This window comes from Athene cunicularia (assembly GCF_003259725.1).
Source record: "Athene cunicularia isolate RWA chromosome 4 unlocalized genomic scaffold, athCun1 chr4_part2, whole genome shotgun sequence".
NCBI lineage: Eukaryota > Metazoa > Chordata > Aves > Strigiformes > Strigidae > Athene > Athene cunicularia.
Window position 1 is genome coordinate 5,316,636 of NW_020799099.1, and position 15,311 is coordinate 5,331,946.

Consider the following 15,311-nt stretch of genomic DNA (forward strand, 5'->3'; position numbering starts at 1 on the left):
TCAATGTAGAATAAGATGGCTTAGATACAGAGCATCCTCTTCACAGCTGCTGTGCCTGAGAAGTGTTTGTAAAGATGAACAAAGTAGATAGTTGAGTCAAGTAGTAACGAGTAAAGGCAGTTACCATTCTGGCCCAAGTGCAGCTTCCTGTGTATCTACAGAGGTGTACGGCAGTGCTACTATTATATGTGACATAAATGTTCTCTTTACAGACTGTCTGTGTGGGGCCATGCTCATCCCACAGCTCCAGAGAGCAGGAAGCATTGTCTGTGCAAACATTTCTGGACCTCAGTCCTTCCCACATGTAATACCTCTATGTGTATCAACACAAAGCACAGACCAGGGCCATTCAAACACACAAAACATGTAGCCTCCTCTCCATTTGCCTGGCAGTCCACAGAGATACAATGTAGAACCTGGCTATTATTAGACACATGGTTACCATGAAAGGTTTTTGTCTTCATACACCACTGATAAACTGCAAAATTAATCTTGGCGTCAAGCTTATTCCATGGGGTTTCACTGTCTCTAGCTCTACACAGGTGGAGAACAGGAGGAGGAAGTACATGTGGAAGTCCCAGCACTGCCCTGGAAGCCCCAGAAGTGCTGCACCCAAGGCAGAGCCAGCTCTCCTGCGTCCCTGTCACTCCTCTGCAGCCATCCTCCTCTGGTCAAGGACTTTTATCTAGCGCTCTGTTTCAAACACCAGTACACATCTTTTAAGAACACAAGCTGGGTTGTACTGAGCAGCAGTTGTTAAAATTCACGGAAGTTGATACGTAAGCCACATTGCTTTTAGAAGTTAAATGTTAAAATGACTGACCAGTAAAGTGTTCTATATGCTGGTAACAGTCCATAAAATATATAAACCAATTTTATAATTTGTTTTAAAGTTGTACTTTAGTTCTGAGATCTAATGCTAATTCTCTACAGCCTCACAGCGCATCATATTCTGCACTGCTGTATCTTAAACAATACGCTCAAGAACTTAAATTGGCCTTCCTAGGGCATCAGACAGCTACAGAAACACCACAGTCAATAACATTCCTTTTCTTTGACTCTTTTTAAGGACAGAATGTACTTTTTACTTATTATTTAATCCAAGTCAATATAAAATACTTCAGGAGATTCAGGTCAAATTAAGAAAGAGGGTATGTTCAGTGTGCTTACTGAGTGTGTACAACAGTTTAAAGGTACTATGGCTAATGAATTGGGAATGTAAAATGATTTAGCAGAAAAAAAGTTCTTAATAGGTAATTCCTTATGTCATTTAAAGAGGTGATTGAAAATATTTTTTGAATCTCCCCAAAGGAAAAATTTTTGGCTCACTGCAACCAAATAGATGTGAGCATCCCTGGTGATTCTGCAACTAACACATTTGATGACACATCTATCATTTATTTACTGATAACCTTCTACGTGATCCTATTGGTAAAGAAGCAATTAACTTACAGGATTAGACTTCCTCCTGTGACAGGAACCATCCTGCATCTTGACAGTTCAGGCTTTCTACACGTTTTAGCCATTTTGTGTTAACACAAAATATCTCTCTCTTCTGAGGCAAATACTTAGGACGTTCCTGTGCAAGAGTAACTGAAAAGATACGTCACTATTTTTTTAAATTTATATCCAAGTCGTATGCTCTACCATGGGAACTTCTGATTTCTTTCCACATACACTACTCGGGTAAAAAGACACTTAATAGGTTTTAAACAACTGTAGTAATTTAAGCTGTGCTGACTAGTGTGGATGAATTTGTAGTATACTGAATAAACAATTAGCCCTCAGGGAAGAAATCTGTTATTAAACAAAATTGTATTATATTAAATGAAATATTAGGCCACCAACGTCCTAAGGAAATAGCAAAAAAGTGACAGCACTTGCTTTGGAACATGGAAGAAGATTGATTTGACCAAGTGTAAATGTTCATGTTTGATCTTAGCCACTCCAGAAGAGTTTTATGAGCAACAGAAACACACATATTTTTAAGGTGCAATTCACTTAACCAGTGCCTGACTAAAGATGAGCTATTTTTCTACATTGTCTGCTACAGCAAGTTAGAGGACTAGCTCCGATATTGATGTCTACATTGTAAACCTCAAAATCTGGGCAAGATGACAGACTGTGCAAGTGATGGAAACTGAAACGCTACGAATTTATTCTTTCTGGCTAAATCCTCTCCATTATCAGAACACTGGCACAGACAATACACAAAGAGGATAGGGCTTGTACAATTCTTCAATGACTAATGCTCGAAGACTGCAGATTCAAGCTTGTACTGCCCATTTCAATGTACATATCCTAACAGATGCACTGCTTAAGTGCTCACAAAATACAAGGAAAAAAAGATATAATCACCCCTCTCCCAATAATGGATGTGGTTAATATGAAGCTTTTTTCTTGCAAATTATAAAAAAATAATTACAAGTGTAGAAGAAGATTAGGCTTACATGAAGAAAATTAAGAAATGCCGATTCTGACTTCAATTCAAATTGTCTCTTTTGAAAAGTACAGAAAGGACAAGACAGTCAAGAAGAGATCACAAGCTAATTATTTGGAAAAAAATCATTTCACAGTGTTCTAATTTTTTATTTTGAAAATGTGATCAACTCTCAAGGAAGTATGGAAAGTGCCTATATTGGGGAAATTAAGGAAAAGGTAGACCAACCCACTGCCTAGACCAGCAGCATTGCACAGACTGTCAATAGGGAAAAAAAAAATATTTAATTTCCTCCCTATTATCAGCTGCTTTTCCTTTGGAAAAATCTCAATGTTTCAGAGTCATAAAAATTTCACAAGGAGTAACTGTAACAAAAAAAAGATATTAAATTAGTAGACCGTCAGCCAGGACAATCATGGTCTATTAAGATAAACTTACTTTGTGGATATCTAGATAGATTTTCTCTGTATGTCCATTTAAATGAATTATTTGCACTGCATGGGCTTTTAGTCTTCTAAAAGACACAAGGAAAATAAAATACAACATTGTCATAGGATAATGGTCCCTCCTGCCCGACAGACAATAGGATAGAAAGAAGTCACTGAAAAATGAATGTTGAGATGACATTACCAAGCTTATTTTCAAAGTGGGAGGCAATTAGGCTATGAAAATATTCTCTTCCATTATTTCTATTATACCAGAGGAAGATAAAGTAAATAAATAGGAAGATGGATGGTTATTGTTGATGCACAGTGACAGCTACTCAGTATATTACATTGAAGAACTATGTTCTATCAGTCCAGATTTTATACAGTGACAGGCAAAACTGTAACATCAGGTAGTCTGAAAATCTGAAGTACAGTTTCAAGTTCTTCAGGTCTTTTTTTTGTTTGTTTGTTTTGTTTTAATTGATGAAATTGTGGTGAAACTAGAATAAACTTCATCTGTTGTTTAATAAAGCAAACCATTTATTAGTTTTACAGGTTCATAAACTATGTCAAAAGATTTTCAGAAGGGCTTTTTACACTTGTGTGCCTGACACTGTAGATACCAAAGCTGAAGTACCACCACTTTTGCCTCATTTCTAGAGGCACAGAAGACACTCATTTTAGAGGGTTGGTTTTTTGACTTGACCTCTTCTGAGGTCAATAACCACTTAACTTTATGATAGTAATTTTCATAAGTGCTCGACTTCAATTCACAAGCTTCAATGAAGAGGGCAGTTTAGCCTAATGTCCAAATATTAACTATTCTGGACACTTTGCAAAAAATCATTTAGATACATGAAGAAATCCCCTTGAAAACCTGATCTTACATGCAATTAGGATCTCTCTTCTTGAAGACAGTCAAAAGGCACCTGGACATTGGCCCTGCTTGAGCCGGGGATTGGACCAGATGACCTCCAGAGGCGCCCTCCAACCTCAGGCATTCTGTGATTCTGTGAATTGCAATCTAAAAACTACCCTGTACTCCTGCAATTCTGCAGGGTATCTTTTGTTATGATGACCCTCTATTTTAACTCTCATAAAGAAAGGACAGTAGATAGAGCTTTCAACTTGCTCACCTAACTCATACCTGAACTTTAGGGGCTTAATGAATCAGTCCTCCTAAAGTGAATCTAGGTTCTCTATGCACTCAGAGAGAAGCCTTAATCTCAGAAGACCCAAGACAAATGCTGCTTCTTGAGTGAGGTAGTGAATCATCAGTGATTATTTCTGCTATCCCTTCTGCATTAACCCTCTGTTTTTTGAACTCTGTCCTATCCAGAGGAATGGGCAGAACCAGTTCTAGAGTTTCTCTGGATGTTGGAAGCTTAACTAAAGTGTTTTAGGTTACTTTACATTAATGGAGAAATTACTCTCAGCAAGCTCACAGTCCTACCAGATGTAAGCATAGGCAAGAAATATTAAAAGAGAAGACACGTTAAACAAAATTAAAACACAAAAAAGCATTATAGCCAATTCTATATTGCTAGTATTTAAAATGTAAACTTAGTAGAAATGAGTTAATATTCAGCACTGAAATTATACAAAGTCTACATTTAGCAACCTATTTTCACACTTGCAACACACAATTCTGTTACAGTCAGTGCAGCAGAACTCAGTAAAACACTCCTGTTTAATAGGATGTCATTTATCCACAAATATACTTTACAATAACGGATTTTCAACTACTGCAAATTGATTTTATTTCGTTCCTTCCACATGTCATTGTGCCACAGAGGATAACTCTTTTGATATTAATAGTAATGAAGACGCATTGCATCTGACAGCCCTAACAACATGTTTAATAGAACATTTTAACTTTTAAGTAGATGAAGAATCAGAAGGGAACACTTTTTCAGATTCCAATGTTTTAGAACACAGTTCTGTATAAATTAAATTATCCTGCTTAAAAGTTACTTCCACTTTGATATTATTTCTATTTAATTTGACAGTTTTATTTTGGGAAGGTAACATTCTGACATACTGCAAATTATTCTCCCAATATAATACAGTTTATCCTTTTGTATCCATTTTAAAGTAGTCTCAACAGCCTCCTGTTTCTGGTAATTCTGACAATTAATTGTCCTAACTTAATCTAAAATGACACAATTGCAAAGTGTCAATCACAAAGAGAAACAATACAAAACATACTGTTTCAAACTGCTACTACAGAACACAGCGAGAGATTTATTCAGGCTTTATTTTAAACATGTTGTTATCAGAAACTGCTGCTTCTGCAAAACAATGAGTTTTGCCAGTGATGTGGGTCAGACCTTCTTTCTTTCCTGCAGTTGTAAGATTCTCAAAACATGCTCACCCACCTAACTCAAATGCTGCCATCACATTCTACACAGAGACTCCTTTTATTGAATTTCACCTTTATTCCAGCTCTTTCCCATGCAATTTGTCTGCATCCAGAAAACACCTACTTATCTAGGAGGTATTTATAATTGCATGTGCAGAGAATGTTTTGGAAAATAGTGTATCCTGCAATTTTAAAGCCAATTAAATTGTAACTACAAGTTCAAACTTTTCTTTTAAGGAACCAAATATGCAGGGTTACTGCAGGTTGACAAATTTAACACTGAAAAAACAAAAACCTAGTTAAAAATGAAACAAAAGTGACCATCAGCTGCACGCAGTGCTGTCACTGCCTTTCCTGTTCCCAGTTCTTTTCATTATGAAATTCTAACAAAACATTCTCCCTTATTTTGAGCACAAACAGGACAACAATCAGCATTTTACAGATTTTTAGCTTCTAGACCAAGTACAGTTGTGCAAGGTGGCCTGTAACTACCTGCTTTCTAACACCACTCTTCACAAAAAGAAACCGAGATATACAGCAAGAAATAATGCTAAGATACTACCCCTACTGACCCGTAACTACCACCTCACTTGAACAGCACAATAGAGAGAAAAATGACCTTCAGGAATGTACAACTTAAAATGTTAAAGTGGAAATTGTGAAGTCACTTAGCGACAAAATAAGCTTTTAAGGCCAATATTAACACAAACCCTGCTTGCAAGCAAAAGCCATAAAACAGAGATAAGAAAGGTGAAATGCTGCAACCATCTTGTGATATCTGAAACCTATTTGGAACAGCTAATAATGCAGTCTATTCTTCAAAATTTATGTTGACATTTACTTTTGCTCACCACATTTACCTCCTGCTTGTAAGACTAGCAACGTGCATTTTACATATCAATAGCTCTTGGGTCCAGCCCTGAAGTCCTGTGCTGTTTTCAGATGCCTCTGAAGTACGCGCTGAGATAGAAGCTGTCATCAGACTAGAGTTAAACACTCTGCAATTATGCTTAGAATTCTGCATGCTGGGTAGGTTGTGGTGTGTTTGAAAACACTAACACTCTTACCCCCTTTTCCTTATCAGTTACTTAGCAACTAGCTGTCTTTAATTTCCTTTTGGGAGACTATTTTCCATATATAGTAAGGGGAACGGAATTCAGTGGTGCCCACCAACCTGTTTAGAGAATTTAGCTCAGCAGGGACTTGCATGTCACTTGAGAGAAAACAAGTGATAGTAACCAGTGAGTCATCTTATCTCACACTTTTCTAGTACAGATAAAGCAATACTGCACAGACTCTCCTCCAGCCTGAAGGTTGAAAGAACTGCTACACCTGGAATCAGTGAATACTCCAAGCCAGACAGACTGCTTCTCTCTCAAGGCCTGAACAGTTTGTGTTGGTACTTACTAATCTGCATCTTCTGTGAGTTCCAACTATTAATCACTATTCACTTTAAAATTTAAAAAAAAAAGCGCACTTTGCTGTAATGACCATTAGTTTATGCGCATACTTTACCTGTACATCGTTGGTGTTCATTCTTGTTCCCTCCTTCCCAACGAAGATGTCATCTATGTCAACCAGAATGTACCTATCCAAGGACAGTCTGAGCTTCTTTCCAGACAGGAAAGAGACGGCATCTATGAAAATCAGCTTGTGCAGCCAAAAATTCAAGTTATTGCCGAAAAGGACTCGTTGAATCCCATCGTGGAGCCCCAGGTCATGAATTACCGTGGCATAGAGAGCACTTATAGCAGCAGGTGGTGAAAGGTTTTCTGGTGTCTTTACTTTTGCAAATATCACTGGTTGATAAGCTGTATGATTAATCTGGAAAACCACCCAGTCATTTCCAAGCAAGGGACCTTTCTCAAGCTTAGAAGATTTAGTCACATGGAGCAGTGGGGAATGAGGGTTAATGCAACAGTCCTTAACACCCAGATTGCTGTGGACATGGAAAGGAAAGCCCTTCAACTGAAAGCTTTGCAAGCTGTTCTCATTGCCTTTGTGAAATCCAATAACACCTACACCATATTCTATACAGTACTTATCTAGAAGGCCTCTGTTCCAAGAGTCCATATTCACATACTTCAGAATATTTTCATATACTATGAGAGCATATTTGCCTTTATTTTTGTCTATAAGCACTGGGAGGTCACCTTTCCCAGGTGCAATTTCAATGTGAAACTGAAATCTGCTAGACTCTAAAATGGTTATTATATCTTGGCCTAATGTTGAGTACTGACTTTCCACAAACACCAGCACTACAAGATCTGTCCTCAGAGGATCAATAGGCTTCATGGTCTTCATTTCCATCAGCTTGTATGGCAACAGTTGAGGATCACCACATTCCACTTCTGAAGAGATTTCAGAAAGTTCATTTTCCTGTTTGTAGCCATTATACAAGTAGTACGCAGAAATAACTATGCTCACCATACAAAAAGTGGCCAGCAAAATAACTGTTCTTTGAAAATGTCTGTGAAGTTTCATGATAAAACTCATGTTGTTTACTTGCCTTAGATTGTTCTCGACAGCAGCATTAAAAACAAACACAGATTCTCAACTTGTTCAAGTCCTCTGAAATATTTATGTCACCATTGCAGCACACACATCTATCTTCCACAAGGCTTTACAGAAGATACAGTCTAGAAGAAAAGAAAATCAGAGATTTAATTGAGGCATCGCACTTGTGAAATATCATCACACTTAAACTAATGGTGAGCAAAGAAATTACTGCCAAACAGAGGTTTGGAAATGAACAGCTCAAAACCGACAGTTTCTTTTTTAAATTTTGCATTAGTAATGTTATTTTCTCCTGGTCCCATGAGTTTCCATGATCATTTGAATGTCTCTAAATCTCACAGGCTCCTTACCCCAGAGAATCAAGTAAAAGAGGGTATACACAGGAGGCATTGAAAAGGAAGATATGGTGGCAAAGAACTTACCGTTTTTCTGAAATGTTTAACCCAAAATATAAACGTTAACTCCAAGTAGACAATTACTGACAACCTAAACATTGAAGATTTATAACCTTCCTCCTTCCACCTCCAAGAAGCTGGAGGAACATCAGTCTACATGATTAAACAAATTCCGTCTTGTATTAATTTCTGAAGAACCAAAAAGTTCTTAACATGCACATTTTAACTGTTGTATACCTACATACTGATATACTCTATATTACATGTATTATAGAAGTATTTTTAAAACAAAACCACACTTTTTCCTGCAACATTAGAACAAAGCAAATAGCATTTTATTGGATTGCATACTGTTTTGCAAACTGTTGGAAGCACTTTGTATTTTTTTGTATTAAAAAAGCAGAAAATAATTCAGCTCTATAATTGGAGAAAAGAGAGTAATAAATCAAAAGCTAACTTCAGAGGCAGATTACCTAAGGATATACTTATGCTTTAACTTGTACATAAGGAAAGCAGTCATTTTTCAAGCCAACAGTACAATTGCTGTCAAAAGTTTCTAGTAAAACAACTGAATGATGTGACAAGCATAAAATAATTAAGTACCATAAATTATAAAGTAAGGTTAACAGAAGATTTTTAAAAATACCAAGGGTATGAAGATCTGGAACGCAATATTGTAACTTGTAACTTCACAATGCAGTACACATCCACTCCCATTTTAAATGGGACTAAGATAAACTGCATGTGCAATGTTAACATGGTCATTTCCCGACTGAGCACTTAATCCTTCCATGCTTGTGGTTTTTTTGTTTGTTTGGTTTGGTTTGGTTTTTTTTAAATAAAGTAGGGTTTAAAAAGTGCCCCTTAAAAAGAAGCTCCAGAAGCATAACAAATATCAAATATGAGCTTTTCTGTATGGACTGACAGGAACAACTAAGTTTTCTTGAGAGATCATGATAACAAGTGGTATCTACTCAAGCTTTATCTCATGTTTTGTATTTTCTAAGGTTTACTGGTTTTTGTTAGAAGTTTTGATCCCTAGAAAGGCTGACAACCATCAGTACTGAATCAGGGAGCTGATAATACAAGAAATACAGTCAGCTTCTGATCCAAAACAAATGTAAGTATATAAAAAATTAATTACATATTAAGAATAATAATAACAGTAAAAAGAGTTGTAAAAAACAAATAACTGACAAAATCAAACAACATGTCAGGTACTTGGGCCATTTAACAAGAGCTTCTCATTTTACATTGTAAAGAAGGCAGCCTTTCACTCTTTCAAAAAAAGTTAAAAAAAATTATGTACTTAACAGCACCTATGTAACTCCCACAACTTTAATTATAAATTCCAAAGATTGATCCTCCCAGTACCAGGCACGTGACCACCACAAAGTAAAAAATGAGTAGGAAAATGAGATAAGGGGAAACAGAGAAACTACGTAGCATACTATTTATCAAAACAGTAAAATTAAGCACCAAGAGTAAGTGTATGTAAACTGTCTCATTCATAATTAAGATTTCCTTTAAACCTGCATCTCATCAGATAAACCCTCTTTCTGGATATAGTTTACTCTCTTTGCCTCTACTCAGAGATACCAGTATATTAACCTTTTCTGTTCTCGATGGACTTACACTCAGCCTTGAACCTTACCTGGAGCTGCACAGAGACTTGCACATAGCTTTTAGATGGGAGACTTGCCTTTCACACAGGTGTATAGGCTCATTAATCGGTGTTAGACAAAAATAACATAATCCCAGTTTCTCAGTTTCTAGAGGCATGTATCTGAAAAGAAGTTAAAGAATGCAGAAAGACTGAACAACAATCTGAAAGTTCCTTTAGAAGAACTCAAAGAACATTTTTAAGTATTGAGATGCCTGATCCTTGTCACACTAGCTTCAAGAATATCAGTTTAGATAGCAGAAAATAGATATTTAATATGGTAAGAAGTCAGGTGACAAAGAAGGAACTCCATCCTGAATGAGTAAAACCAGAGAGATGTTTCCACAGATGATTTTTCGTTACACACAAAAGATTATCTTCATTTTGCATTTCCAATTCAGCTGCCTGAATGCCAAGAAACTCTTAAGTTTAGCGGCTAAAATTAATACTTACTGCATTCTATAGAAAAGCTGTACATACGCCTACTTATCTTCAGTAACCACAGACCTGGCTGCCTTACCTTACATAGAGCTCAGGCCTGGTTTACACAAGAGATGCGAGCTTGAAAAGCACAACTCTTGCTGAGGAAAGCACAATGAATCACTTCTTTGAATGACAAAAAGTCAGCCACCACACAACCAACAAGCACAACGCCTGTCTGCTTCTTTTAGCCCTAAGGTCCTCTAACATGGCCCCCAAATGCTCCTATTCTTATGACAGAAACCTCCAAAGTCCTATTGAAAGGATGTTCTCAGCAGCATGATTTAGAAGTTTCCTTCTTTACCAGCCTATGCTTCTAACAGTCACCTGAACGCGAGAATCCTGCCTGGAGCAGTAAAAATTTACAGCAACCTAAACTCGTGGCAAGAAAGAGCTGATTAGACAGAGTTGTTTGAATGAGATATTTCAGAAAGGGTTTGCTAAAGTAAGCAGCAGGAGCACTTGAAACATTTGCAGCAAGGACACAGTTCCTAATGTTGTTCCATGGAGCAGAAAATCTGGAGCCAGCCCAGAAACCTGTATTTTTTTTTCAAGAAAACTTCTGTCATTTTATCTTAGCTCCTAACTGCAGGTACCTCCTGGGGCTACAGAGTGCAGCTGTAAGGAGGAGTGGATGGAAACGCCAAGACAGATGCGAGGTTTGACTGAGGAATGAGGAATTCTCCGAGACCCAGCAGGACACAGCCAGACTTGGCAGCTCACCACTGAAGACAGGAAGGAAGGGGAATGGAACAGAATAAGGCACAAGGTTTTAAATGCATACTCTCTTGAATAAGCTTGATGCTTATGTAATTTTCACTTATTTGTGCCATTTTTGTATGGCAAGAGTTCAAAAGGACAGAAAGAAAAAAATAAAAACCACAAAGAGAACATGCATTTAATAATATAAAAATAGTTTCAAAGCCTTAACAAGGTACAATTGCTTTCCTAGAGGACAAGCAGCATTTTACTCTGAGCAACAGTATTTGGTAGATATTCCAGTGGTATCTTACAACACCATGACAAAATAAATCATCATGCACCAAATTTGACAGTTGTACAGAGATCTTCAGGGTGCATCACCCACAACACACTGTGGGAACTATCAAGACCACTACAGTGACCTTTATCACAACTTTAGACATGGCTTCAGGGAAAATGGTCCTTGTCTGCTATCACTTCCAACAGTAAAACCAGATGAATGGCATAATTCAGAACGTACCAACAGTAAGTCATTAGAAGCAGCATTTCAGAAGAGGACAGTATTTATGGAGTCTCACTTTCATGACAGAAGAATACAATATTTTACAAAAGAATGAAGAAGTCATAATAGCTTGAACTACAATACAAAAAAAAAAAAAAATCCAGGTATAAGAAAAAGAAAAAAATAATAATTTAAGAGTCTAGAAACTCTTCACAAGAGTTCAAGCTTGTTAGCGTTGTTTCAGTGAAAAACCATGAAAAAGATCAGTAGCTAAGATAAGCAGTCTTAGCTCATTGATTTCAATGGAGTCACGTGCAGTTCAGTGCAAGGAAGATATGGTCCCACCTACATCTCAAAGTACTCGAAAACGGGTGTCTGACATGATATGAATCCAATGTTCCACAAAGGTGATGCTGAAATAAGCTTTACCTATAAAATAATTTGTATATTTTTCCACCATCTGAAGTAATAAAAGCTGCCTCAGTGTTCTTTATCTAGAGCCTTATTATTTTAGAAGAATCCGCATTTGATCTCCTACAGAATCTTGCATTTTCATGCCACCATATGAAAATTCAGACCAGAACTTTTTATCTGTGTTGTTCCAAGTATGAGGTATCAAAATGCCTCCTTAATGTAAAAATTAGCATCTTTAAATATTTAGAATTTTGGTTTTAACTTGTGGACTCACTGTGGAAGAAAAGATCTTGCTAGGAGAAGGCAGAGTCATGAAAATAAGTTTTATGTTTTATTCTGAATGCAGAAAAGCTCAGTATCATTTTCACCTATTGTAGAAGTGATTTCTGCAGCCCAGGACTAGTTCACATGAAAATCTTGTGGGTACAGGAAATAAGTACCACTTACTAATTGGAAGATTTACAATTCTAAGCAGTACTGGTGGGTAGTCACAATCACAGGTAACTTCAGACAGCTAGCATGAAACAGATGCATTAGAAATCTTCATCTGTGAGTTTGGGATTTAAAAAATGTGTTGTTTGGTCCTTTTTAAATTCACTAACAAGAGAGTACTGATGAGAGAACAAATACCACGATGAACTCAAAAGAGCTGAATTGCACCATAAGGCATCTGATGAGTTCCTACCATTTGCAGTTTTCTTAAGTTTGTTGTTTAATTGCTAAGCATAAGTGACCAAATTCTTGGCTTCTATTAAATCATTTCAGCACAATAACCCTGATAGTAATACATACATGAGACAACACTGGCTGAGGACTTAGCCTATTAATGAGATGCAGTAAGTGAACATAAAGAACATGAAATCAAAAGTCTTGATTTTGTGTTTTCTGGCAGTAAAATTTATATAATAAATACTAGAGCATCCTCCCCAGAAATCTTTGCAGTCAGTATGGAACCCAGTCCCTGGCCTCAGACTCATAGGTGGCCTCTGACAGTCTCTGCTCTGTGAGTGTCATGGCAACCCAGCAAACATTGTGCCCTCCTTGTTATATTTTTTTGCATTAAGACTTCATGGTGCACACAGTTCCTTTGCATGGGTTTAGCAGGGACTGGCTTTTCCACACAGCAGAAACATACTATTTTCTGGACTCAGTAGTTGAAAAGAAATGTGGTTCTGACCATTCAGTTTCATAACTGGTATTAATATTTTCTGGAACTAAAAAAAAATTAAAAATCCCTTAAAGATAACAATTTCAGGTTCACATCATAGTGATGAGTAGATCCTCAAACAGGAAGCCAGGTGCCCACATAGACATATAAATTGCATACAATTAAAAAAATCTATTAAAGTTGTATCATTAATATCAATATATGTATTATGAAAATCAATATAAGTATCATGAATAATTCTTAAAACCATAAGAAACATGTTTAATTCAGCTGTGTTAAAAACTACCAAGATTAAAACAATGGGCTGAGTTAAAATATCCACAAGCAAATGAGAAATTGTTCTCAAATCACATTTTTTTGAAGTGCAGTAACAAAATTCTGGTTTAGTCTTGCCTCAAGCCTGTGCAAGGGCAACTGTTTACAGTGACCCTTGGTTAGAAACAATAAAGTTGTGTCATACTTACATAGAGACAGAAAAAAATATTGTCAATGGGTAACAAAAATCCTTTTCATCAAGAACTGCCAAAAAAAAGAGCTAGTTAAGGATTGATTATTCATCAATATTATTCAGCTATATAACATTTGTCTGGTTACATATACCCAGACATATTTTTAAATATCTTTCTCCTCTTATAGTAATCCCCATCATTATATTCTGGTTCTGTTCTTTACCAAACTGGCCGCTACCAGAGTGCTAGCAACATACACCTGATAGTATGAAGGATGAGTTTTAAATTAAGAATAGACAAAAAATAGACATATTGGTCAGCACGTTAACATGGGCATTTAAATCTCCACTGATTACAATGCTATTTAATTCTTTTGAACATAGAAGCCTGCTTTGGCCAGCCACTATGAAATATGACCTTAACAGAAGTATTCTGAAGTCATTACATCAGTGTGACTAAAATGGAAATCTTTGGATATATGAATGACATGGTAGAAAGCAGCAAAGTGCATCTGAAAACAATCAAACCTGGGACGGATAGTAGCGCTCAGGTTTTTAAATCAATTATGGCAATATGAAAACTGGTCTCCAAATACTGAGTGCTCCTATTTGCAATGTTATTTTACTGACTGAAGTATTCAAGCAGCAGTAAATCAGACAAGCAAATCCAGGCTGAGATCTTACGACTGCATATTAAGAAGACATTTTCAAGTTGAAAAGATGGTGATACGAGGCATGAACTGTCAAGGGACGTCATCGAGACCCTTTAGTATCACATAACAAACCCTGTAATGTGTGATTATTGAAGGGCTTGCATTCTCTCACATATGTCTAAAAAAATAGGGAATGGCTTAGGCAGAACAAGAATTCTGGTAGATAGTTATGCTTTTTCAAGTCCTTGGGGCAAGCAGTTTTCAGTTTCTATTGCACCTGTTATCCTTAGCTCCACGCTGTATTGCTTCACGCATTACTAGACAGCCTTACAGGATAGGAATTCATGCCTCAGAATTTGTTATTAAAAGATATTTATAAAGACTAAATATATGGTATTTTTAAATACTCTAAAAGAAGGCTTGGTAGACTTTCACAGAGTACAGAAGCTGGGTTTGGTCTCCAAATTACTATTTACGTCCATACAATACTTTCTGCTGAAAGATCTGAAAACAAATTATTTTTCATACAACTTTTCTCAGACAAACCCTATTATTTATCATCACTTTCAGACACATCACTATCTAAAGACTAAGTGACTTGTCCAAGGTCTTTAAGATTATCTTTAAAATGTACAGCACATTTTTTTTGTCTGTGTCCGTACAATTACTTCCCCCTCTCTTTTCTCCCACAACTGCCAAGCACAAGCCAAGCGGAAAGAGTTAAAAAGGCAGAGTTCATCACCATTCCTGCCGAGACCTGAGCCGTGCTGACAGTGAAACCACATTCGTTCCACTCTCCGTTTTATTAAAACGAAAAAAACTCCCACCACTCCAAAACCTGAAGCAATTAGCCGGCACATCAAGTAGTAAATTAAATAATATAAAAAAGTTTTCTGCTATTTCCCAAAAGTTGCTTGCGACAGTTGCAGCGAGCAGTAATACACACCAATTTCTGCACGGGTTTTTGAGGATCCGAGCCGCTGTGAACACCTAAAGTTATTAATAATTGCTGCACTACGAAGACTAATTTTGGTTCCCGGCACAGCAATCAACCGAGGTCCGCAGACACTAGAGGGCAACAGTGTCGCACAGAAAAAGTCCGGGAGGAGAAAGGGAGGGGGAAAAAAAAAAAAAAAAAA

At 36.8% G+C, this 15,311-nt stretch overlaps 1 protein-coding gene across 2 annotated transcripts in view; it reads right to left on the reverse strand.

Moving 5' to 3' along the window:
- The window catches only part of LOC113479759 (bifunctional heparan sulfate N-deacetylase/N-sulfotransferase 3), a 67,190-nt gene extending 57,053 nt beyond the window's left edge, over nucleotides 1-10,137 (reverse strand). Inside the window, exons 1-2 of one of the 2 annotated variants that reach the window (XM_026848036.1) lie at nucleotides 9,797-10,137; nucleotides 6,746-7,869 (exon numbers count right to left, since the gene is read on the reverse strand). In XM_026848036.1, coding sequence (XP_026703837.1) covers nucleotides 6,746-7,726 — 981 coding nt within the window. In that variant the 5' untranslated portion in view covers nucleotides 7,727-7,869; nucleotides 9,797-10,137. The remainder of the gene's footprint in view (nucleotides 1-6,745; nucleotides 7,870-9,796) is intronic. The other variant, XM_026848038.1, reaches the window with a different exon arrangement.
- Between the last annotated feature and the right edge of the window lie 5,174 nt (nucleotides 10,138-15,311).